This window comes from Convolutriloba macropyga, chromosome 1 (assembly GCF_964194025.1).
Source record: "Convolutriloba macropyga chromosome 1, txConMacr16.3, whole genome shotgun sequence".
Taxonomy (NCBI): domain Eukaryota; kingdom Metazoa; phylum Xenacoelomorpha; order Acoela; family Convolutidae; genus Convolutriloba; species Convolutriloba macropyga.
Genome location: NC_134468.1, coordinates 27,946,425 through 27,973,735, shown reverse-complemented (window position 1 = coordinate 27,973,735; position 27,311 = coordinate 27,946,425). Strand labels below are relative to the sequence as shown.

At 34.0% G+C, this 27,311-nt stretch overlaps 1 protein-coding gene across 1 annotated transcript in view; it reads right to left on the bottom strand.

Annotated features, from left to right (window-relative positions):
• Positions 1-313: 313 nt before the first annotated feature.
• The window catches only part of LOC142347893 (neuropeptide receptor 15-like), a 130,998-nt gene continuing 104,000 nt past the window's right edge, over positions 314-27,311 (bottom strand). The window contains exon 5 of the mRNA XM_075399054.1: positions 314-897. Within this exon, the coding sequence (XP_075255169.1) occupies positions 447-897 (451 nt within the window). The 3' untranslated portion in view covers positions 314-446. The remainder of the gene's footprint in view (positions 898-27,311) is intronic.

Genomic DNA, 27,311 nt, shown 5'->3' with positions numbered 1-27,311 from the left:
AATATTTCGAATCATTCTAGATAAACACTGTTGGTTTTTGGCGCTTAATACGCATTTTGCGAAATGGAACAGTAAAAAAACGATGACATTAATCAAAACACCGTATGGGCCAAAAGCTAAAAAAAACGTTTAAAAATACTCATTTGTAGGGTTTTGTAACATACTTCAGCTTGCGGAAAAGTCATGAGAATGTTTATAGTAAAATTACAGGGTTTTTAAGTTCATGTGGTCACTTTTGATAGAACCTTCCGCTATGGCCATCTTGGGACCTCATCTGATCATGTGTTTGTGATTGAAACCAGGACAGAAATCAAGACACTAAAATTCAAGAGGGATGCTTCAATGCGAAAGAATGGCGAGAACGCGTTCTGATTGATAATGGAAAATGCAAAAATTCGCAGGATATTTTTTAGAAAAACATTTATTTGCACAGTAAACGAGTATATTTAAGCAGCCGCCTCATTAATGTTATCCGATTTGTTCAAATCATTCTCGACCATGTCTCCATTTTCGTCGACCTCTTGCGGCCAATCCTGCTGTTCTATGAAGTCAACGCCGTCCTGTGTGCTGTCGTCTCTTCGTGGTGCAATTGTGCTAGCCACCACATTTTTCAAGCTGAACCGTTGAGCCAAGGGCAATTTTTCCTCAGTTTTTGGGTCACGTGACTTGTTCAAATCGGGAGTGGGTTCAAGGTCGATGGTGTCGTCCATGGTTCCGAGGTTGTAGGTTGGTGATCTGCCCCCGACAGAGTGACCCGAAGGGTGTGGGAATGTGTGTTTGGTGGTTGCAGAGAGGTGTAGGCCAACATTTTGGCCTCTTTTGGGCTGTTTCTTGCCCTGTTTGGATCCAGAAGTGAGATTTCGGCAGAGGAGAGTGGCCTTGAACTGGCTTCTAAATCTGGAACAAAATTACTCATTTACTTTCCATGAAACTGACTATCCTTGCTTGTGGTTGAAAATTTCCGATTTTTATCCGTCCCAATAGAAAATTCGACTCCACAGCAGATTGCATCTAAAGAGCCAAAATAGAAGTACAAATTTAATTAAGCCGTAGCCAACTACATGCTAAAGAAATCAAATTGTACATTTATATAAATTAATTATTTTGAAGAAAAAAAATGGAAGAAAATAGCGCATGAAAAGCAAATCTGATCATTTTTTACAAGTTCATCACAAGCTGCGATTCCAAAACAATTTGCAACAGTTGTACTTTGCATATAATTTTTCTCCCAATAACTAAATGACTACTGAATGAAAGACATCGCAGCACCAACATTTCTTACGAAAAAAAAAACGAGTAATAGGAAAACTAATAAAGAACAAATATTCAAAATCTAGACCCATTTTTTTTACAAAAATCTCCAAAAAAACTACGCCGCAGCACGTCAAAAATTTCTGTAAAAAATATTCAAAATTGCGTCTATTCAATCATTGACCAATCATACACCCATCAGGCACACCTAACAACATTTAAAGACAAAGAAAAAATATGAAAAAGTAAATTGTTGTCTCATTTAGTTCAGTGGAAACTGCGCTATCTAACATTATGTGACTCCTATCAACCACATCAATAGCACAAAGTTCAAATTACGATTGCACAGAAAGAAAATGGCGAAAAGACAAATCCCGAAGTGACCTTCAAAAACACGCAAAACGAGGATAAAAATTTTCAGTATTCCTTTAGAAAAAATAAACCGACTAATGTCGGGCCAATTGCTCTCAAACGACCAGCGAGAGGTTGATTTTGGCAGTTAACAGCTGGCGTTGAAGGAGTCTAGAAGAAGGTCAAGCGAGAAGGTCAAGGAAGACCATATAGACAGGTTGGAGGAGGGTAGACGGTGTTGTCGGGGTGGGGGGGTTGACTTAGGGGGGGTCAACATTCATGACTTAAAACCGCCCTTCAGACCCTGGACTTGTGTACTCAAAAGTGTCCGTATATCGCATAATCAAAAACTAGTAAGTTGTAATGCACGAAGAGAGCTGCTCGGCCACTTAATGCCTAGCGAACGCTGCATGAAAAGTCAAATGGGTCAAATTCAAAATCGGTCCAGCAAAAAATTTCCTTAAAAACCCCACAGGACTGATATTATTCCTACAAATTTTGTTTGAGAGCAAACTAATATTAAACAAACAGAGAAGTCAGCAAAACGTCTACTGATGCTAACTTTAAACAAAAACACTCATGATGCTACAAAAACTTGACAAGGATTACAATCTTTTGTTTAATTGCCTTTTAAAATGAAAATTGACAACAAAAAAGAACTTAAAATTGAATTAAAAGGTCTCATTTTGGCTTCGGGTGGTCAGAAAAGCTTCTTAGAGTACAATTACTTGTTAATATAATTGCGAAAAGCCATTTTGATTGCGAATGTGAGAGTTAAAATTAGGAATTTGCTCAGAAAATCGGCACCTGATCATAAAAGTTTGCTCGCTTACAATATCCGGTGAACTAAATCAAGGGTATGACTAAGAAATAATTCAATTTCTAATATTGGACAAATTAGCCAAACAAATGAATTAAAAAATATTAAATATTCAGTTCATCAAAAACGCTAAGATATCAGAAAATTAGATGAAAAACCACTAAATTAGTGTGAAACTCATATTAAATACCAGACAACTTTTAAACGCTATCAAAACATGCTTTAAAATGCTACTCGAACCTCTTAGCAGAAGAAATAGCAGAAAAATCAAAACAAGCCATTGCAGAAGCCTCGAGAAAAAAGCGAAAAATTTAACCATGTTACAGAAAATTTTTTACACCTGTTTCTCCTGCGATATGAAAAAAAAACATTATATTTTTGCTCTATTCTTCAATTTTTTCAGCAATCATGCAATCCAAATTTTTTTACGCGTTTAATTAGCTGCCGTATAGTAATATAATTTAAGCAGCCGTATAGTAATCTTTGCCAAAGAGATAGGGATTCAGCAAGAGTGTTTCGTGTGCGTCTATGTCCTGGTTCGAAAAAAATTATTTTTGTAATAATTAGGAAAAGCAGAGGGATTAATTGAGGTAACCAGTCCAAGACTTGCACACATAACATGAATGTGCAGAATACCTTGGAATATTTTATTCACGGGTTCATCTCTCTTATGTTCGCTTTTAAAAGCTGCAAACGCGACACATTAATGACACATCACCCCCTCAAAGCATAGAGTTACACAAAATTCTGATTCATGGAGAATTGATGGAATTGATTCCCATCTAACAATAGGTATCCGCCGTTTGCATCAAATTACTCATAAACGAGCGTAACTTCTGAATCCACTCTACTCTGAGGACTCTACACAAAATCATTATTCATGGTCCAATTACAGCGAATCTGCCTATTTTGATCAAAATTCGATTTTTCGGCCTACAATGCCCTAAGTACCCCCCCTCCACACACACAACGACCACCGCCACCACACAGAAAACTAATCAACCCTTGATTCTGCCTCCTACAATAACTGCGTAAAAAAGAATGTGTCACTGCGCCGGAGATAATCACAAATAAAATCAAATGTGTATGTTTACGACAACAATTTATAATACCCTAATTTCCTAGTTCTAAAGAGGCGTTTGACAAAGCAAAACTACATGTAGCTTGTTTGTGTTCGGTTCATTACTATAATCATCATCATGATCATCCTCAAATTGGAGTCTCGGTTCTCACAAGTATGGAGCAATTTCTTCTCCCCCTCCTTTTTCTTTTTTTTAAAAAAAGAAAAAATTTGCTTTTCCACAGATTTTTCTTCCGTCAAACGTTACACAAAGTTGATGAGAATAGCTTGAAACCCAACATTAGTCATCACAATTTAGGCTGAATTTAGACTGAAATAAAACGACGGTTTTTGACGAGGCATAATGATAAAGAATTATACATGAAGTAGGCTGTTTCAGTAGTGTTTTTCAGCAATATACTGATTTTGGAACGGTTCAGTTCTCAAATACACTGCATGGTGACTCTGGGCAATGAAAATAAATGCAACATCAAGAGAAGGCACGAATATGTTTACACTGAAGAGAAAAGAAAAATCCACTTTAAAAATCTTTTTCTTCAAAATAACAAACTTTTATTATTGCTATAGATTGACACGAGATAATGTTCGTTCTAAATTTATGATCCAACACGTATGTTTTTCAACTGAAATTCTGGCTGACTTATCACGTCTCAAAACTAATTTTATTTTGAGAGCCTCCGAATAATTCCAGTGACACAACTCAAACCGATATATCAAGCAAACATACAATTTCTCGAGTCTATAAAAAACACAAAAAGTATTTTTTTCTTCTCGTCAAATGAGTCACCAAATGCAAAAACCTTCCTCTTGTTATCCCAACCTCAACAATTTTTAAACGCAATCTTTTAACATAAACAGACTAACGTCAGACGAATTGCTCTCGAACGATTGGCAAGTCAATCAATTTAGAAAGAGTATAGACAACAGAAACTTTTATGATAAGAATATTAAAAAATGTTCTGGAGAAAAACTGTCAAACAAAAGTTTTGCATAAGAAAAAGAAACATAATGTAATAAAAGCTTCAAACTTGATTCGAGAGCAATTAAAAAAACTGTCGAAAAACATTTTTTGCAACACTTTTGGCAACAATCTTACTTCACTAAACTGATTTCATCCTTGAGCTCAAATAATATTACCTGTGCTAAACAGTTTATCATAGATCAACAAGATGTAAAAAGAAACGGATCTTTTACGTTTGTGCCGCCAGTACCTGATTCGCCCTCAAGTAACAGAACACGTGTTATTATATGTTAAATCATTAAGTAAAGATATGACTCCTGCATCTGGGTGGCTCAAATAATATGCACCCAATAAGATAGGGGAGGGCAAAAACGGAAAAGATCCAAAGAAATGTAATGAATGAGTATGTGGAGGCCTAGTGTTCCACCCCATCAAACCACAAAAAATGTAAAAATCTATGCTTTATAGTAGATGTTATCATCAGATAAGTAATGAAGCTCTGCTTGCTTCAATGAAGATTGCATTTGACTGCATTAGATTTTAAAGAGTAAAAGTTGTAATACTAAAACTAACAAACTTAAATCAATTGGGAATCTCAAACTCTCTGCTCCAAACAACTAATTATGAGCCATTTTGCGGCACCAACAGTGCTAAAGGTAGAAACAAAATTATTTGACATTCAGCGATGAAAATTTACCCTTTCGCTTGCAAATTGTTGTTACAAAGTTTTACAAGAGTGACAAAATTTTTGTCAGTGTCAAAAATGTAATAACATAAAATATTGTGACTTCTCTGTATTGCTGAAAAAAGTTTTTCTCGAAAAAACAAAATCTAGTTCTGCAAACGTAAATTTAGTTAAAATCAATGCAATCTGTTGAAAATATGAAACCTAATAAAAAGAGTTTATGCCACAATTTGTTACATTTTTTTTATCTACTTCTGAATTTGTCCAAGAAATATTCCAACTTTTCTATAAAAACATTTTACTATTAATCACTTAGTGAAACATTATGTCCGAAAGTATCATACACACAACAGCTGTGGTTTTCATTAAATTCTAAAACACTTCAAATCACTTAAAGGTGTAAAAAGACAAAATTCAATTTTTCTTTACAAATTGAAAGAGCCAAACTTGCGATTTTCTGTGCTGAATCGAAAAAATTTAGAATAGATTTTTTTTCCTGATTTTCCCAAGTCAAGCACCTAGATATGATTTATTTGTAATTGGGGAAAGTGCTTCAAAAATATTTGTGTTCAATTAAACCAGTGATAACTTGGATTCAAAAATGTTTTCAGAAAAAAACAAAACTGATTTATAGGGTGCCGTTTTGGGATTTAAAAATATCAGAAACTGATAAACTTAATCTTGTGAATATTACCTTCATCTCAATTGGTTCAAAATTAAAATTTGAAGTACGTCTTCAAAAGTGTTTCCGCTTTCACGGACACATTAATTTTACAGAGTTATAATAACAGTTTACAGTAAAAAGTGTATAGAACAAAAAAGCGATACAGTAAAAAGCTTTTAGCCTGCTTCCGAAGTTTTTCTATACATGTTTTTATATGGAATAGTTTTTAAACGGATGAGACCAATCATTCCATCATACCAATTTAATGATATAACCATGGAATGCTTTTAGTTGAATGTTAAACGTAAAAGTGTCGAATTGTATCAGAGACAACTCTGAAAACCTTTAGCAGCAATTTTTCCTCTAAACTATTCAACTTTGTCAGAGCATTTCACTTATATGTTTTTGTATAGCCCTTTGTTTGCAAAAGGTATCGATCAGTTAAAAAATGCTCAATGAAGAAAATCAGAGGCTGCGAATTTTTCTAACACCAACATAATTTTGTAGGGTTGTAGGGTTGCAATTTTGTAGGGATCATTAATGTCATTTAAAGTTCAAAAACGCCACTTGCTTTGTGAATCAGAATCGACTCCTTTCAGGTATCAAAAACCATTTATAAACTTAATCCCTTCAAAAACGCAATTTTTCAATGAGATTAGAAAAGATTTTGTACTGTCTTATGAAATAGAAATCTATATATGGATGCCTTTGTTTCATTTTCTCTCAATAAAAAAAATTTATTCGATGCTGCACAGCTTAGCCGAAAGCCAAAAACCCATTTTCAATTTAAAGAGAAGAAGTTTTAACAAAGATCATGCACAAAACCATAAACGTAACTTGGCACTCACTAGAACAAGTACACAATTATTGTATAGATAAAAATCAGTATGTTTTTCAGTCTGATTCACTTCTGCTGATCAAACTTTGCCCTTTTCTAATTAGGAGTCTGATTAAGTCTCTGGATCAAAATATTCCAGTGTCTGAATGGAAACAATTTTAGAGTCTGCTCAGAAGCTGAATCAGAGTCAACCAGTTCATATCAGAACCGAGTGTGCCATGAGAAAATTCTGACTCAACATTGATTAGTTTCTAACGAACATTCTGATTCAGTACTGAACTGCTTTGAAAATTATAGGTACGTGAAGTTTACTCATCTTAATATATATTTAATGCTAAGAGCTGAATGATGCATAAAGAGGACATCGAATAACCAAGTTATTTGTAGTTTAACAACTTTTGTGCTTTGTGGTACGATATGTACGATACAGGTCAAAAAATTGAGGAAACGATACCGACAAAATTTACGCTCAACCAAACGCGCTTGAAAGAAGAAAGATATTATATTGTCCTTGGTTCTCTCTCAGCTGAAATTCTTGCAGTTTTTAGATTAAATTCTACAATTTTCGAGTTTTGTTTCCTACGCATTATAGGGCGCACCATTGCACCCTGGTAAAACAAAAATTGAAAGCAGGTTTATGAGAAGCTATAGTAAATGACAAATTTAGATCATAACTTCGTGAGAAAACAAGATATTTGCAGTCATGCAAGATCTCTGCAAGAATTTTTTTTTAGGTAGAAATAATCTTAATTGTTTTCAGCTTCCTTCCTGATACAACCAACTCAGCCAATTGCTTTTCTAGCTAACTCTTAAAATTCTATCATCATTTTCAGCATATTTCTTTTTAAATCAAGAGCCACATTTTTAAATATATTCAGCTCATTGAACAGAAAACCAAGACAATTGCTCGGTAATGTGCGTTCGTACATAAAGTTCTGACCCCGCTCATCCAGATTTTTCACTTAATTGTCTACCAAATGAGTAAGAGATAAAAAAATAACATATCAACATATCGCTCAACAAACTACTAAATGAATAAAACAATCTACCTTAGAGGGGCCATGAAACCTGTGACTACCATAATATGACTACCCGAAAAGGCGGCGATGAAAATAAAATAATTACAAATATTAATTACGACCAAAACCCGTTGTCACTTTTTTCAAAGACAATTATTAACCAAATCAAATAAAACTTATACTATGGAAATTCACCTCTACTTTATCAGAAAAAAAGGGATTTCTCCTAATGCGACTTGGTAACTAGTCGATAGGAAATAAGCAAACGGGCAAAGTTCAATAAAACGTTGCTTTTTTGAAAAGAATTAATTTAAAACTGGTTAGAAACATTATGCATCATAAGGAATCCTTGAGAAATTCCTTTATAACTTCACTGAGAACCATTGAGACCGTTCAATATCTAAGATATGTCAAAAGACTACAAAAAGAAAAACAAATACAGGCAAAAACGAAAAACTGCATACAAATATTTGTACGAAAACGATGTCCCAGCCAACTAAACATTAAGCTGTTCACTAAATACATTTCAAAAGCTTTAATTGCATTTTAAAAATAACCAGAAGATGACCCATTGTTGTGATGTGAAAAGGAAGCAAAAACCTATCAAAAATGGGCGAATATGCCAAAATCAGGACTGTTTTATAAAAACTGGTTTTACCAAGAACAAAGACCATTTTAGGAAAATAAAACCGTTATAAAGAAGAAATTGTAGTTCAGTAGAAACGATAGGTGACCTGTCCATAGATGTGCCAAGCTACAAGTTAACAGAATTCACATTAGCAAATCTCAAAAATCCGTTGTCTTTTAAAAAAAAAATATTTTCAAACTTCATAGCCAACATAAGCTTTCGACTAAAAGAGTACACAATCTATTTTGTAAGTTCTTGGAAAACTAATTGCGACTGTTATTGATGTGACTAAGTCATAACACAATATAATAACATTACATACAAGATGAACTAAAGAAATTTTAAAGACACCCTTATGAAACAACAGTGTTGAAGCCATTAAATCTAAAAAATATTAACCGTGAGAACATATAATTTTCTTTTGCGTCTCTTTTATTCCTCATGAGGTCGTTTTGCAAATTGACCATCACAAAATGACCGCAAAAAGAACCACAAACTTGAAGAAGTACCTAAACTTCACAAAATTCTTCTGAAACAAATTGTCTAAGCCATGTAGACATCAGTCAAAATGTTTAAACAACAGAAAATTTAAGCTTTGGTTCAGCAAAAAATTAAAGAGACGTTTCAATAATAAGGTAATTTACAATAATGATTCAAAATTGTAAAATACGAAAAGAAAACGTAAACCAGAACAAAAAGGGATAAATTGAAGAAATCTTTTACTCTTTATTTTGGAAACTCAATTTGAAAGTAAAAAAACCCTTAGCTCTATACAAATATCATTATTGAATTCAATTAATTAACCATAGTTCACCATTGAGACCTTTTATTTCCCAATTTTTGGCATATGACAACAAAAATTAACAACAAAAATAGGAAAACAATAAAAACCTCTACCAAATTCTACTGGAGAACGATGTCGCAGCCCTTAAAACCATTTGTTATGAAACAAAGTAAATATGCTGGTTTACAAATTTGCTAGAGTTTTTTAGTTAGAATGTTCAGTAATGTGACAATTTACCAAATAAACAAAAACAACAGCAAAAAGGGGCAATTATGGACAAAAATCAAAAAAAATTGTGTGAAAACTCGGCGTACCAAAGGAAGAAGACGCTCTGTTAACACAATCCCACAATCCACCGAAAAAATTAGTTTGTAATCTTTAGGGAAGAAAGTTTGACATGTTTCTGCTGCGAATAAGCGAGAAGTTGACTGGAATAAAACAAATAATACAGATATTTTTTTAAAACAAATACATTCAATGTTATAAGAGGCATTAGTTAACAACCGAATGCATGGTACCAATTCAAATACACTTCCTGAGGAAGCGATTTGGATCTTTGAATGGTTAGAATATTACCCATAAGACGTACAAATTTACAATTGAAGGCAAAACACAAAAGTTCAGTTCAAGTTTACTAAAACTCTTCCTCAAAGTCATAAAAAACCTTAGGTTCTCTGAAAGCAAACTATATCTAAATTTTGCCTCAATTTTAAATGAACGAAAGTTGTCATTAATGGAGCCGTGAGAAAAATTTTTTTGTCGGTAATTAACATTGAAAAAACAAAGGCAAAATATTTTGAAAAAGAGCAGCACCAAAATAAAAATTAAAAATTTTCTGAATGTAAGAATCAATGATAATATCAAACCTATGTCTAATTTTAACGAGCGTCGAACAAACCTCTCAAGTGTCCAAGTGTTTGCGAATTAGACCAATTGCTGAGTAAAAATCTTCAAAAATTGGAAAAAAAACGATGCTTTTTGTATAATTATTAACCTAAATCTGCAAAATGGCAAAATTTTAATTCCAGAAGACTTTCATAGGGCATCTTCTAATTTCAACTAGCACTCTGTTGGAGACTATGGAGTCTGTGTCAAGGTTTCTAGGTCACTACGTCTTTTCAGCAAGGCTTTTCTATCTATGAGGTTAACAATAACACTCTACCGTTAAAAATTTTAACTTATTTTAAATTATTTTAGCGAAATTGTGCCAAATTTTAGCAAAATATACTCAAAAATGAGAAAAAAACGGTGGAATATTCATAAAATTTTACACCTTGATAATACCCTGTAAAGACGAAATTCTAAAAAACCTTTTGAATTCCATATTTTAGGGTGTACGTACTTTTTAATGATACCACTCACAACTCTCTACGATGAATATGTACTGAAGTGTGCTACACTCAGTAACACTATTTGATAATCTTAGTGCTATTTTGAGAATTTACGTTATAGTGCGTGAAGCACAAACTTGATTTGGACAAAGTCCATTTTGACGTGTGAACAAATTACTAAGTAGTCTCGAATAAGCTACTATTTTCAGATCACTAACTAAAACTGAGAATACTATGACGTGATATTGTCACGCCACACAGATAACACCAAGTTAACCTTGGTCACTCTGTCGACACTCGTTATCTCTATCCAATAGGATACTAGAGAACCACGTGTCCGCAAGTATAAAAGGAGCTTGCACGCTCAACTACCAGCACTTTTTGGTCCCTGATAACTTCTTATTTAAAATCATACTCCCGTATTGCTCCCTTGCTCAATCTCAGCTTACTTGAGATATTTTTCTAACTTAGAATATTTTGTGACTTGTTCTTAACTAAGAACTCTCTAAGTCATAAAATATTAACTTAGCACAAATTTGGAAATCAGGTAAGTTCAGCTTAACTTCTCTAAGTTATAATTTAACATCTCTCAAACTCTATCTAAGTTACAAGTTAACTTAGAATAGTTCAATCTGTGCTATTTCAATCTTATAACTTTAATTATTCTATCCCTTAATGCTCGGTTCATATTTGATGCTGTTTAACATAACTTATTAATTCATATTTGCATTTAACTTTATTTAATATTTAACTATATACCAAGAGTAGAACTAGGGGTTGAACTCTCAAGTTATACATGTGGTCCCGCGATTAACCCCGTCGTTTAAGTATCTAATGTACGGACCAGCAGTATAAATGGTGGTCCCAGAGAGGCTACTTCAATTTAACTTGTTCATTTAATACAGAGAGGCTACTTCAATTTAACTTGTTCATTTAATACAGAGAGGCTACTTCAATTTAACTTGTTCATTTAATAGAGAGAGGCAACTTAATTTAACTTGTTCATTTAATATAGAAAAGGCATTCTCAATTTAACTTGTTCATTTAAACTATCAGAGAAGCCTGCCTAAATTTAACTTGTTCACTTATTGTAGAAAAGCCATTAAATTAACTTGTGTAAGTTAACTAGTCAAAGGGCTTCTCACTAAACTCCTTTTTTGATTTTGATTTGAACTATTCCTCTGTTCTTAATAATTCTAATACAATAACTTCACTCCTTTAAACAATGGCCAGTCCTGGTGGTAGTACTCCTCCACCTGCCGTTACTCCCCCACCTGAAACTCCCATAACACATCCAAATCTTTCACTTGTATCTTTTTCAGGCAATGATCCTAATCAGGATGCCACTTCTTTTTGGAACTCTGTAGAAAACAAAATACTCTTTTCACTAGGAACTAGGCCTACAGCACCCGTTGCACAAACTAGCTATGATAAAAGGCAACAATCCTTATTCGGCTCACTTTTAACTGATACAGCATTAGAATGGTTTGAAAGTGAAGTCACAGATACTACAGATTGGAATACTTTAAAAGATGAATTTATAAAAAGATTTACAGACGGTAGAGACCAATTTAGATTTAGACTTGAGGTTGAGAACACATTCAGGCAAGAAGGAGAATTAATAAAGAATTATCTACATAGAATAAAGAGTGGAGTTGATAAAGGTTGGCCAGAAAAGATACCAACAAGTATTAAAGGTGATGACAATATCAGGAAAGAGAAAGAAATCCAACAAAGACAACGAAGTCAGAAATACATAGATTTTGCTATAAGAGGACTAAGGCCACAAGGTTTAAAACGCAAAGCGCACGAGAAACTTATTGAGAATCCTTCAATAACTTGGACACAGTTTGTCGATCACTTAGTTGTAAAAGACTTAACATTTTCTGTAACAACAGAATCTAGTGGAGCTACAGGCATAGATAAACTTAAAACACTCGAGAGCAAAATTAACGATTTAACCAGTCTTTTCAAAAGCAACGAAGTAAATGCTATAGATACTCCTAGGCCTAGAGACCCAAACATAAAAGGCAGACCTAACAGTACTAGATTCTGTGATTATTGCAGAAGCAATGGTCATTCCATCTCTAGATGCACAAAGAAACAGATAGATGATAGTGTTAACAAACTGAGAAAGGAACTTGTTGAACCAAGAAGGCCAAATATAACATTCTCTAATGATTACAGAAAGAATAACCGAGGCAATACAAGATTCAATGGTCCTAGAAACCAAGGCTATCAACCAAGAGGTGGCTACTCAAACTATAATCCTAGGTTCAGCAAGCCTAACTATCAACAACAAAATACATCGTTTAGCAGTTATGGCAATAGATTCACTCAACCATACGAACAAACCTTCCCTCAGCAAAACACCTATAGAAATAATGAACCAAATCTTGAACAACAATCACCATCACCACAACAACAACAACAGCCACAACAAAGTGCTAGCTTCTATACACCAAGTAGAAATAACAATCTACAACAAAGACAATCAAAACCCAACAATATTCAGCAACAACCAAATCAAATAAGTTTCGTTGAAGGCGACGATGACTACGTAAATGCTATAACAGACTTCTTTCCTTTAAACTTTTGAAGTCTCCGAACGCTACTAAAGAAAGTAGTACTAAGTCAAGAATTTATCTCAACTTATATCACTTTGCCACCGGAGACATTAAAAATAATAGTGGTTTAGAAGTAGAATTCATGATTGATCCAGGATCAACTTGCACTATCATCAACCATCCTACATACCTTGCTTTAGTAAACCTTGGACAAAATTTACATTTACAAAATACAAATTGTGATTCAAAAACATATACTGGTTCATCAATCAGAATGCTTGGCTACACAACTATTCAATCTAGCTTCGAAACTGACGGTAAATATACAGTCCCCCATAAAGTATTCGTTACTAAAGAGCAGAGACAGAACATAATAGGTATTGATTTTTGTCATTTGTTTTTAAAAGCACTTCACTTCGATATCCCCGCAGTAGAATTAAAAACTGAGAGAAATCTAATTTGCTACGGCTCACTCAACAATGAGAAAGATTACCCATACATAACTGAGATGACTGCTTTAAACATATCTCAACCAATCTTTCTACAACAGAAAAGTACACAATTGCACAAACAAAAGCACCCCAGTCAAGCCTTATTTCCACCAGGAACATATTTCATGCCCCATATTAACGTTGCAAAAACTGACCTAGTCTTTGTGAACACACTTTGTCCACAATCTGAAGAATTCCTACCCATATTCATGGAGAATCAAAAGAATCACCCAATACAGATAAATAGAGGAATAATAGGTTATGCTATGTGTGATATAACCGACAAACCTATACAAAGATACAATATCAAAAACTGTGCCGAATTTACAAGTACAATACTAAACGAAAGTGAGGACTATAACAGTTGCTTCATACTGAACACAGTAGTAAATAATCTACAAGAAGGACAGCATATTCAAACTAATTCTTGCATTAAATATGTAGATTTCCGTACCCAATCTATATTTGACTCTAATATGCCTATAGCGCACACGATATCCTCAGATGCAGAAATGAGAAAAGGTTTTGCTAACACAATCTCCAAAAGAATACCCTTATTAAAGGACTACTGTAAAAGTAGAAACTGTGATATAGGTGACATAATAACTTTCAGAGCAGATAATAACTTAGTATATAATCTCATCACTAAGGCTAATCATTATGAAAAGCCAACAATTAATACAATCAAAACAACACTACTTGCTATGAGAGATCATGCACTAGGACTAAATTTACGCTGTATAGCGATGCCAAAAATAGCTTGTGGTTTAGACGGAATGGATTGGAGAGAGATATCTTCTCTAATTGAACAGACATTTAAGAATTCAGGAATAACTATCAATGTGTATACAAGCAAAGATGATATTGATAAACTACAAAAATTAGAAACCAATACACTAGAACAGGAAGAGGTGCTCGAGATTATTGAAAGTGAGTTAATAGAAAAATGCAAAGAAGATGAGAGAGAACTAGCCACAGACTTCTCTACCGAAGCAAAAGAGTTATGTAGACCTAAAGTCAACGAACAGTTTCCTAAGTTTAGAGATAAACTACAAAGCAACCGAATCATAAATAAGGCAGTTAGTGATTTTGTAATTAAGCAAAATAGAAATACAGTTCAAGACATAGAGTATCTAGAAAGGTTCTTAGATAACTTTGATTTCACGCAAAGTGATTTGACTGATGATGAATTGTTTGAGTTGATAGAAATAATACTTCAGGATAATGATGTCTATTCACATCATAAGTATGATATTGGCAGAACGAAACATAAGTTCCATTTACCCCTAAAGAAAGACGCAACCTTTAAAAAGCAACGACCAAGCAAAATACCCATTCATCTCAGAGATAAATTAGAAAGACTAATGGATGAATTAATTCAAGCAGGGATAATCAGAGAGCTCAATGAGAACGATGATATGAATAGTTGGTTTGTCAATCCCGTCATCATATTACCTAAGAAGGATTATGTAAAACTAGTCATTGATGCTAGATACCTAAACTCTATAACTGATACAAGTAATTCTAGTTGGCCACTCGAACCATTAAATGTTCTAATGACAAGAATAACTGGAACTATATTTACAAGTAGTGATTTATCATCGGCTCATAATCAAGTACCACTCACTGAAGATACACAGAAGGTTACAAGTTTTATTGTAGGAGGCAGACAGTACACCTATCAAGTAGGATTTTATGGTCTTAAGCCATTACCCAGTTTCTTTAGCAAACTAATCCGTTATGCATTTGGACCCCTTATAAAACGTAAACAAGCCATAACATATATAGACGATACTTTATTACAAGCTAAAGATAAACAAGAAATGTTCACAATAGTAAAAGAGTATCACTCTTTGCTTCGAAAAGCAAACCTTAAAGCAGCCCCCGATAAAACAATGTTTTTCTTACGAAAAGTGAGATTTCTAGGACATGTTATATCTAAGGACGGACTATCGCCTATTGCTTCGCGCATAGATGATATTAGAAACCTAAAAACGCCAGAATCGAAAACAGAAGTTTTAAGAGTTTTAGGAATGATGGGTTTCTATCATACCTATATTTTGAACTTTCACATAGATGCAAAACCTCTATATGACTTAACTAAAGATACAACACTATTCAAGCGGTTACCAGAACACGAAAAGGTATTCACAGACCTTAAACAAAGATTTTGTCACGATATTTCTAACGCACTTCCTTCTAATGACTATCCCTTTCATATACATGCTGATTCATCTAATTTAGGAACAGGTTGTGTTCTTATACAAGATTTTCCTGATAGAAAACGTATGATTTCAGCAAACTCGAGAGTATTTGATAAAGCTGAACAAAAGATGTCCCCTCAACATAGAGAACTATGCGGAATAATATCTGCATTACAAACATATGAATTTTATGTGATTGGATCCCCTTTTCCAATTTACCTATATTGTGACCACAGACCAATTCTATTTCTTTGGTCACGACGAGGACAAATGTCACATCGTTTCTTTATGTATCAAGTTGTAATAACTAAGTTCCAAAACTTGCAAATTATATACACTGAAGGCAAAAACTTAGCGTTCCCTGACATTCTTAGCCGAAATGTTTCTTTAGCAGATGCTAAACTTTATCAACTAGAACACAAAGTGATACCTAAAGATATAAAGTTTCATATTAACGGAAAAGAAGTTAACTATTCTTTGTTGCATCAAGACGATAAAGACGCAACCGCTAACGACTGTTATCCAATTATTGCTCAAGTCAAAGGCGAAAGAAAGAAACTTATTAATATAAATGATGAAGGTGACTTTAGCGTAGATGATGCACCAGACTACATAAATGAACACTGTAATGCTATACACAGTTTCTCTGATTGTTTTCGCTACGGCACACAAATAAATCAAATAAAGAAATTAACTTCAGAACTAACTAGGGAGTATGATAATCACTACTATTCCGAGATAGAAGAAATAGCTGAAATAAGTGATGACCGAGAAGGTTATGATGACCAAGATTGGTTAGACTTAGTAGAAGGTAATATTGAAAACTCACTTATTGAACAATTAGAATCTGCTAAAGCCGATTATATCAGACGGACAAAATTTAAGAAGCTTATTGAACCAGAAGTTTTTCAAAACATCTCAGAAAAGGATGTCCACACAGATACATTAGATTTAATAGCTAAAGTTACAGATTTTGCAAAAAATGCTAATCTTGACACTGATAATATTCTTGAAGAACAAGTAAATGACTCCGTGATAAATAAAGTTAGAGATTGGCTAAAAGTAGGCAAAGCTCCAGAAAAGGACTACTTTATTAAACAATCTAAAGCACTACAAACCTATAGAAATAATTTCAACTTGTTGTTTTTAGAAAGTCAATATGATTTACTCTGTTATTCCGAACCTTGTGAAGACGGCTCTTTTGACGTTAGGATATGTGCACCACTTTCACTATTTATAAAGATATTCGAAGTCGCACATACGCATGAACTTAGTGGTCATAGAGCAGAAAGCACAACTTACAATAGAGTTAAGCGATATTTCTATTGGCCCGGTATGTTTAAATGGATTGAAATGTTAATGTTAGATTGCTTAAGTTGCCAAACTAATAAGTCAGCACGCAAAGACTTGAACGAAGCACCCTTAGAACCATGGGGACAATTAGAAGCTATACCCCTACATACACTTTATATTGATCATAAAGGTCCACTACGACCACTCAGTAAAGGAAATAGATTTTGTCTTGTAATAGTAGACGCTTTCTCTAGATTTATACAAGTATATCCTAGCAAGAATGCTGAAGCTCTCGAAACAGTAAATCAACTAGAGAAATTTATAACTACATTTGGTATACCGCAACAAATAGTACATGATAACGGCAATGCTTTTATTAGTAATGATTTCGTTCACTACACAAACGAAATGGGAATTACACTATGCCCCCGAACTGCATATTCACCGTGGACTAACGGCAAAGTAGAAGTACAAAATAAACATTTGACTAATTACCTAAGACATTTTATTAGTAAAAGTGGATCTAATTGGTCCGAGTACACTAGTAAATTTGCATTTTCACACAATACTGCAGTAAACTACAGTACGGGATATACCCTTTATGAAATACTATTCGGAACGAAACCGCAAATACCCTTATCACTAAAGTTAGGACTACTACGAGATAATCAAAAGAAATGCACATCAGAGTATTGTAACAATCTACCGCCACACTCACATAGTGAAGAATCTTGTAATAACAAAAAGATAGAGAAATTGTTACAAAACAGATTATCTAACGAAATGTTAAAACGAGAGAATACATTTAAAACAATATACTCGAATACCTACACTAAATGTAGACAAACTACGAATAAAGCGCACAAGTATAGAAATAGATTTAAACTCGGAAAGCCTATACCTGAAGGTAGAAAAGTACTACTAGAAAATCACTCTAAAGGACTACTAAAGTCTAAAAAGCTACAAGAGCTACGCTCAGGCCCTTACACTGTGCAACGAATGATAACAAATACTACATATGAAATACAACATGATAAAACAAATGAGAAGAAAACCGTGCATAGAAATCATATAGTACCTTATTACCCGAAAGAAGAAAAAATACAAGAGTTAGTTGAGAACTATATAATCCCAGACGATACGGATGAATATTATACTCAATATAATAAGCATAATATATCCAAATCTAATGCTTATAGAGGCGCACAACATATTGCTATTTCGCAGTGGCCCTTAGTAGAAACACAATATACTGTTAATCCTAGTACTACACTACAGCCAACATTTAACGTTGAGGCTACTCCAACAAAAGATTCAGGCTTAGAATCGCTACAAACACGAGCAGATAATACTACGCATATACAAGGCACAAGCTCATCTAATTTCCTACCGCCACGCATTTCAACCCCCTACCCTATGCAAAATATGTATTCACCTAATAGCCCACAGCAAGAAAATTTTTCTACACCACCTGATAATACTAGTAAATTTAAAGCTACACGCAAATTATTCCCCCAAGCAACGCATAATAGCCCCACATCATCACCTTATAATCCTACACCTACAGCATCACCTGATATATCTAATTTACCTGACGCAAATGAAGTATTAAGCAGACCTCAACGTAATAGAAAAGCACCTACATTCTTTGGTGAACCTATTCCTTCTGACTTGATACATAAACTCAAAAAGAAAAAGAGAAACAAAATCTCTTTTAATAATAATTTTTATATTAAAAGCGCCTTGCGCACCAAAATCATAAAAATAATTAAAATAATATTTACAAAACTGCACAAACCAATAAGTTCGTTTGCTTCCTCAGAGAAACTTCTCCAAAAGCCCCCTCACAACTCGACACATTAAAGATTCCTCCTCGAATGCCAAGCACTTCGTATAGTTCCATTTTCTTATCTGCAAGTAACAGTCCTGCAATACAGGTCCCACTTGCAGATCCCACCAGGCCCTTTGCAATGCCACCAAGCGATTTTCCAACTGTATCACCCTGTCCCACCACTCGTCAACCCCCTCACTCCTCCGTCTTGCGTACAATCTTATGAAGAACTGAAACCAAAATATGCACCTGAATATTACACATTTCCACTTAATATCACCTAACATTTCTGTCTATTCTTTTACCCGGGTGAAAGCCTCAAATAACCAAATCATAATTGTTATTTAGAGTTTAAAACATAGAAACCAAAAATTAAAAAGTAAACTCACATCATCCCCCAGGAAGAACTTGATAATATCAGCCGTGTCTTCTGTCACACATTGAGTAAATCTCCTCTCCCAAGGAGAGAAACTTCCTCTTGCTCGAAGTATCCCATCAATTTCATCATCGGTTAATACCAATGATGAGGTCCGGTAACTAGTTGAGAAGAAGAACAAGAAATCTTGTGCCCCTAACCCATCCACATCAGAGTAGAGGAAGTGTAGATACTGCCCCCTTCGAATCTGCTCCACCGATTCGCTCACTTGTTCCAATTGCATCCCCCGCACAGCAATGCTCCATCGGGCAGCATCTAACTCCTCTCGCACTTCCTCGGTCTCTCTCAAATAATTTATCGTATACCAGTTCATGACTAAACGAATTAAAATATGAAGAAGAAAGAAGTGAATAAAAGAATGTATGAAAGAAAGAAAAATTAGAAGATACAAGATTAAGAAATTAAGGAGAAAAGAATAAAAAAGATTTAAGTTTAATGAAGAAATGAAAGTTGAAACGAAGTGTTAAGGAAAAAGTTAAAGAAGAATCAAAGGTTGATATTAAGAGTTAATAAGAAGTTAAAGTTTGGAAGGAATCTAATAATCAAGAGAGCAACTTCAGTTAACGAGAGTTAAAGGCAAAAAGCAAATAGCCCACTCAATACAAATCTTACACAAAGTACGCAATTAATCACCGTTGCAAGCTGTTACACACACAACTCCTATACATGTTCAACATTCGTACATTTTCAACATTTATGCATACCTCTTATTGCAAACTAACGCTGAAAACACGTGTTACCCAAAGCAAAGCTAAGTGGAAACGATTCCCCCATGAGCAAATACCTAATCTAAGTTAAATACCTTAAGTACAGAAATTTGTCCCTTGCAAACTATTTAAACACACTAAATCGCAATTAGTCAGGAAACGCACATTTAAGCAACCCACATAGTCAACAAATAGAACTAGCTTTACTAGCTTAAGGACCAAAGGAATGTGTAAAATAAACATTAGAGCACTTATGTACAAACAGCTAACCGCAATTTTAAATTCCCCACGTAAGAATTATGTCGCCTAAGTGCAAACCTTACACATTTGTCAGGAAGAGCTATAACTTGATGAATTTATAGACCACATAGTTGCACAAACGCATGCTTGCTTTAATAGTTCACAAAAGTTTACAACACACAAATTAGAATGGCCGTACTATAAATCCCAAAAAAGTTAGTGAATTTATTTCTGTTCGCGTTTTTTATTAACAACTCCGATTGTATTTAAACTTTCAGATTTTTAAATTAAAATCTGTGATTAGCAGATATACCCTGAAAAACCAACTGACTTTTGAAAAGAAAGAGAGTTAGCAAAAGTTTTAAAGGAAAAATGAAACTTTTCTATATCGTTACCTTACAATCTTTAAAGTGTTCCCCTTTAGAGGTTTTACGCGATAGACAAGTGAAAGTTCGTTATAGAACATACAAAGTATTAGTAGTTAATGTGTTCAGAGTAGAATTTTCATTTTCGTCCAAAAAGTTGTCACAATTTCATAACAAGGACATGAAATTGGTGAAATTATAATTTTTGCGTAGAAAAACCCAGATAAAATGAGTTAAACTGAAAACAAATTGTTTTCCGCTGTCTCATACACGTAATAGTTGCCCATACAATGTTCAGTTAAGCGATTAGTAAATCTGAAGCTTTAGCTTTAGAACAACAACAATTTTTAATTTTCTCCCATGTATTAAGATTTGGTATAGAATAAAAAAGGTAGCCCTAGAAAGTCTCAATTGTTTTTGACGCCTATTTTTGGTTCAAATAACGTGTCTATACAACAGCTATTGCACTGCCAAGTTTGCTCAAATTTGAAGCTCTTTTCATAAAGTAATGACCAAATCAAATTTTCCCCCATGTATTAAGATTGGCTATAGACAAAAAAAGGTAGCCCCAAGAAATTAGCAAACTTTTTCTTAATTATTTCTATATCACACGACGTTCTGATGCACAAACTACCTTCAGCCCAAAAATCATCAACCTTGCTATCTTAGTTATGAATAAATTCAACTTTCACGATTCGCCCATGTATTAAGATTGGTTATAGACTAAATACCTAACTTCATGAAATAAATGACAATATAAGATATATTCAAATTAATATTATGCCACCTTTTAACCTAGCTACTATCGACAGACAACACGTAATACACTGTTTGTTTTCATTTTACAGGAATGGTCAAAAACACACATAATTTGTGCCCAAAAACCTGCTAATAAACGTAATTCTGTGCTAAAAATAGAGAACTTAGCGCAACATTTCAATCATATCACAGTTTAACAACATGCCATATGGCACTAGTCACAGCTAGTGATTGGCCAATCAGAAATGAGCACACATATTTTGGTAACTTAACCCTGAAAACCACTATTTAAGAGCCTTACCCAAATTCAAAATCACTTTTCTCAGTTACCTTCTGAAATCAATCACTTCTTTCTCTCACAATTCAGCTCTACCTTGAACATCTCTCTCTCTCTCTCTCTCTCTCTCTCTCTCTCTCTCTCTCTCTCCCTTTCTTTCTCTCTGTCCCAAATTCTATCTTCACATTTTCAAATCTTACCCCTTTCAAATAATAACTTAGAAAACTTAGAAAAGTTTTCAAGCATTGTGAACACCAAATATTTGCCACAATACATCTCCACAACACATATACCAGGTATCTCAGTTCAATATTGATTCTCAATTCAATTCTCAGTTACTAACTATAGCAGGAGTTCATAACTCTTTAGAGACTGACAATTCAGAAAGTTTCTAAATCCCGACAAACACTACCTACACTAAACACTTTCATCACCAGCTAAACACACCACAATACACCAACACTGTAAAGACAATCAATCCTAATATATGACCGAAGTCTCATTCGACCAAAACGGTTTTCTTATTTCTCTTTCTATCAACCCTGATACACTTGTGAAAGTTTCTATTAAAGCAAACCAAAAGCTGAAATTTAATAGTGAATTTAACACCTTAACCAGTTGTCAAATTTCTAACGAAGTAAGAACTGTAGTATTCTTTGCTACTAACTCTAACGAAGACCCTATTGCCGTCTTCTGGGGAAAATACAATCCTCAACAACTTAACAGTCTATTACTTCAAATTCATTCATCAAGCCTAGTTGACTTAGACATTTTCAATGTCCCTTGTTTGGTTCTAGAACCACCAACTGATCAATGAATATTCCGCTAAACGATTATTGGGTTATAGCTTCAAGAACAACTTTCTCAACTTCCTACAGTCCTTATAACATCCCCCAAAAAATTCTGAAATATAATAACAAGTCAGCAAAAATTGATCGATCATATATTTCATATAAAGAAAACATTGTTATTTTCTTCGTTAAAGACCAGTTTGTAAACTTAGAAATAATTGTTAGTTGGACGCCTAACAAACCAGAACATATTGAACGCTTTCATTTCCAATTGAACAACAGAGACGAAATAGACCTTGATATCATCGAAGCTCCCTTTACTGTAGACCCTTAATCTATGTTACCACCTTCCCCTGAAACACAAGTTCTTACTGCCCTTGCATTCGACCCACTATCGTATATTAGAATATTCCTCCTACAAAAAATATTGAAATTCGGAAATAAAACTGTAACACTTGACAAGTGTTTTGTTTCTAATCAACAGAGAACAGTTGCATTCTTCGTAACATCAGAAAATAACGCAAAGTTTGTCATATTTTGGGTACCCTATAATTCCGCTCACGAGCTAAAATATCAGATTGCTTTCACGGATAATATTAACTTGAATTTGTTAGACTCACCTTATACTGTCTTCGTTTATTAAATGGAAGACGGCGAAATCAAGAAATCACCAGCAATAGACGAAGTAATAAACGTAAGTTACAAAATGCTTATTTTTATGTTACTTTGCTTAACTCTGTTCCTACCTGTAACAACTGATATTGAATCTGAAATTGCTCAGCATATTGCAGAATTAAAACTCCTAGTTGAATATAACGATTCTCATCCACACTTCATAGAATGTGTCGTAAGTAGAGATAATTGTCTACCTGAAGAAATTCCGTACCTTAAATTTCTAGACCCTCCTGAAAAGCTATTAATTTGGTCAAAACGTAACGTCCATATGCCACTATCACTGATTAAAGACCAGTTCTTTAAAGAGAAACTTACTGATAAGAAAGCGCTTCTTTCAATAGTAGAATATTTTATTACCTACATAGGAAACCAAATTCGTTCTGTTCAGTTTCTTAAACTTATTGCTATAATACCTCTTGCACTTCTCTGCGTTATAACTGCTTGCTATACAAAATATTTGATCTTTATTATATTTCTTGCATTATTACTCTTAACGTCTTTCACTGACGCCAGACCAATTGAAAAGATGAGTATCTATGAAAACACAGCTCCTAACCTTCATGTTAACCACTTTGATTGCTCAAAAATGATCTCAAACCAGATGTATTCTCTCAACAAAGTAGCACCTTGCGAAATTCGCCCTGATAAAATTAGCACTAATCAAGCACGAGTCACTCTCTACCAAAGAAATTATAAAGTTAAACTAGAAGCAACTATGTGTAAAGCAACCCAACAGCAATTACGTTGGTTTTGCGATTCTTTTGACTCTAGCGGCATAGATGCCAGACATAATACTATTACTACTTCAGTTAAGCTTGATGCTCAGAAATGCAAACTTGCAAAGGAAAGAAAAAAGATAAAGCTTTCCTCTTCTTCTAAATCAGTAGAATTCGATTTTGACAAATCTTTGTTCTCAAACTTTAACTCAGGCGATGTTGGAACTGGAAACAATGAATGTGACTCCCGAGGTTGGATTACACATTACACTTATGAAACATATATGCAAAATGTTAGCCTGAATATAAACCTTAGAGATGGCACAGTTAATAACTGGCAAAATATACCTCTACCTTGTCCTTTATCAGCCGGAGGCTGCGATTCTACATCTACTGATCCATTTGCATACACTTGGGATGAACCCAATAATTGTCTTTTCACTATAATTCGTACTTTTGACGCTCAAATGATTAAAGCTAATGACAAATACTACATAGTAAAGGATCCTAAATTTACTTCAGCTCAGTCAGATTTCGACTTACAAAGCTTTATGTTCCAAGTTTATAATAAACCACAGTCTTTATGTAGTCATCCACGAATAGTATATCCTACGCCATATGATTCTCTATACATTAGTCTTCGTGACGGATTTGATATGAACACTGGAGAACCCATTCACAAATTTAAATCCGATACTGGTGCTATAATTATGAAAAATAAATTCTATTCCGGTGACAACAAGACAGTTGATACAACATATTCTCAAGTTTATGAGAATATTGATTTCGAAGCACATCTTGGAACAAAAATTGACTATTTGCACTTTAATAATCTTCGGCAACTTCAAACCTCTACTCTAGAGCTATTAAGAAATGACTGTGAATTGGAGCGCTCAACTATTCTTAACACTTTAATGATTTCTCATGAAAATCCGCGTTTAGCTGGATATACCTTAACAAGAAACAGATCTATGTTTCTCAAAACAAATGGCAATGTTGCCTGGCTATATAATTGTCCTCAATTTCATTCACCCTTACAGATTCTTAATAAGTGCTATAATCGAATACCAATTCTTTATGAAGATGAAATTCATTTCGTTGATCCGATTTCTAGGCAAACTTTCACTGAAGCCGAAGAACAATTGTGCTCTGATAAACATTCAAACTTATTTCAACTAGATGTTGACGATGATAATTCATGGGTTGAACTAACCCCACAAATCACAAAAGTAAGAGGACCTGCACTCTTCAAACCACATATAGTTATTCAACAAATTGCGAATGTTATTACTGCAAGTATTTATGCTTCTATCTACACATATAAAGAAATGATGTCCTTCTGGAATTCAATAACTTTCAACTCCAATATGAAAGGAGTTCTCAAACACTTTACTAAGTCATTAATAGATAGCAGAGAATCATTTTCAAATATTTCAGGCACGAATTATTATAACTCTAGAACTATTTATCTAGATTCATTCATTTCACCGGACTTCTTTAATAATCAATTTGTTGAAACCTTTGGTAAAATACAATATATAATTGAGCGATGCGGAATATTCTTTGCCGCTTTCTTATTCATTAAGCTACTCATCGACATAGTCTTATGCTTAATTCGAGCAATGCAAATTAACAAAATTACAGATGCATCTATTCATTTTGGTAAAGCACTCTTTGCTGCCACATTTGATTTAATGTCAGCTCCAATTCTGACTTCTATCTATCTAGCAACTAACTCAGAGAATGATAATACTGATAAAAATAGAGAAAGGACTATGCGTGTTCCAAAATCTGAAGATACAACCAGAGTTACTCAAAGCCCACCTTATGAAATTAATAGAATGCAAGCACTAACTCATGAGAATAAAAGTGGTTATCCAAACCTACATGATGAGAATAATAAAGACGAAAATAGAAACGATCACAACGTTCCTACGTCTCCAGTATAGGATTAATTCCTCTATTACTTTAATATCATCAAACTATATGATGATAATACAGACTGACTTCAAAATTACTACTGATTTACTTTGAAAGAGAATACAAAAAAATAAGAAAAAGAGAATACTAGCAAAATAACTACAAAAAAATATACTCTTAGAATAGAATAAGAGTAGAGAATACTTGATATTTCAGGAACTTTCTTCAATCCCTAACGAACTGATACCAGTCTTTCAGAAGGAACCTTCAAGTGGTTGGCCCGAATACAATACACAATCAACTTCTAAACCCCAATCTGGAGTTAAACAACTTGACAGACTAGTACAACCCACAACTCACGTTACCCCATCTACAACTTTTCTCTCAGCTATCAAGATTTCAGCAGTACAAACTCAAGCAACTAGTGCAAATTCATCAACAACAGTTACATCATCATCTACATCATCCAAAAAGAGAACTAAAACTTCAGATACAATTGCAAAGAAACAACCACGTAAACAATTCATTAGAGAAACATTCAGCCCAGCGACACCGCTAGAAGTAAATATACCCAAGACAAACAGTACGGCACCCAACGTCTTAGCAAACACTACAACTACTCAATTGTCACGACCAAACTTTCTTAATCTTCATCATTACACAACTACTCCCCTGCAAGACCGCCTACAAAAACAACATCAAGCTGAGATACAAGCTAAAACCCCCGGTTTTAGTGGACACCCGAACTACGATACGAATTTAATCTACCAGTTGCAACCCAACATCAATAGATTCAATCTCATTGGTTATTTGTCAAACAAAAATTCTTATCTACTAACTAATCACAACCTACAAGGACAAACAATACAAGTCCCGTTTGATAATATTACAGCAAACCTCACTCCTCAGCTTGATACCTTCACTTATCAGGTACAGCAAAACTTTCTAACAGAGAGACAACGCTCTCAACAGCTCGAACAACGGATTACTGAGCTCCAACTGGAGATCGCAAATCTGAAGCATCAACTCCACATCCTCCGCTCATCACGTTGAGCACTCACGGAATGGAATAGATAAATTTGTGGTTGTTGATGTTCAGTACTTCCTTCATTACTTCTTCTTCTTTCTCCCGCGGTGAGGAAAATTATTCGTTAGTTTAAACGAACGCCTAATTATTAGCCATTTTGATTACCTTACTCTCCTTTATTACATTACTTACATCAAGTAAAATAATCTGCATTTCTTCAATCTTCATTGATTACACTTAGCGCAATTTATGGTGAAAAATGAGTCCATTCCTATCTTTAGATTGCAGATTTGATTTGTTCTCGCTTCTCAAATAAAATCTATTCTTTATCTTTACCGATTTATCTTGCTTATGACATCATTCGATTGTTCCATCGAATTCCATAATTTAATTAATGTCTTACAACCTTTCTGTAGATGTTAAATATTTCAAAACATATTGTGATCTCGCTGAATTTATTCAATCGCAAGTTATTAAAACCTCGAAATTATTCTTAGTTGGAAATAAATTCTATACACCATTGTCAGTTCATTGGACATTTGAGTTACAAGAGATTATCTTATTCTTACAAGATAACAATTCTAATGAAATTGTAGTTT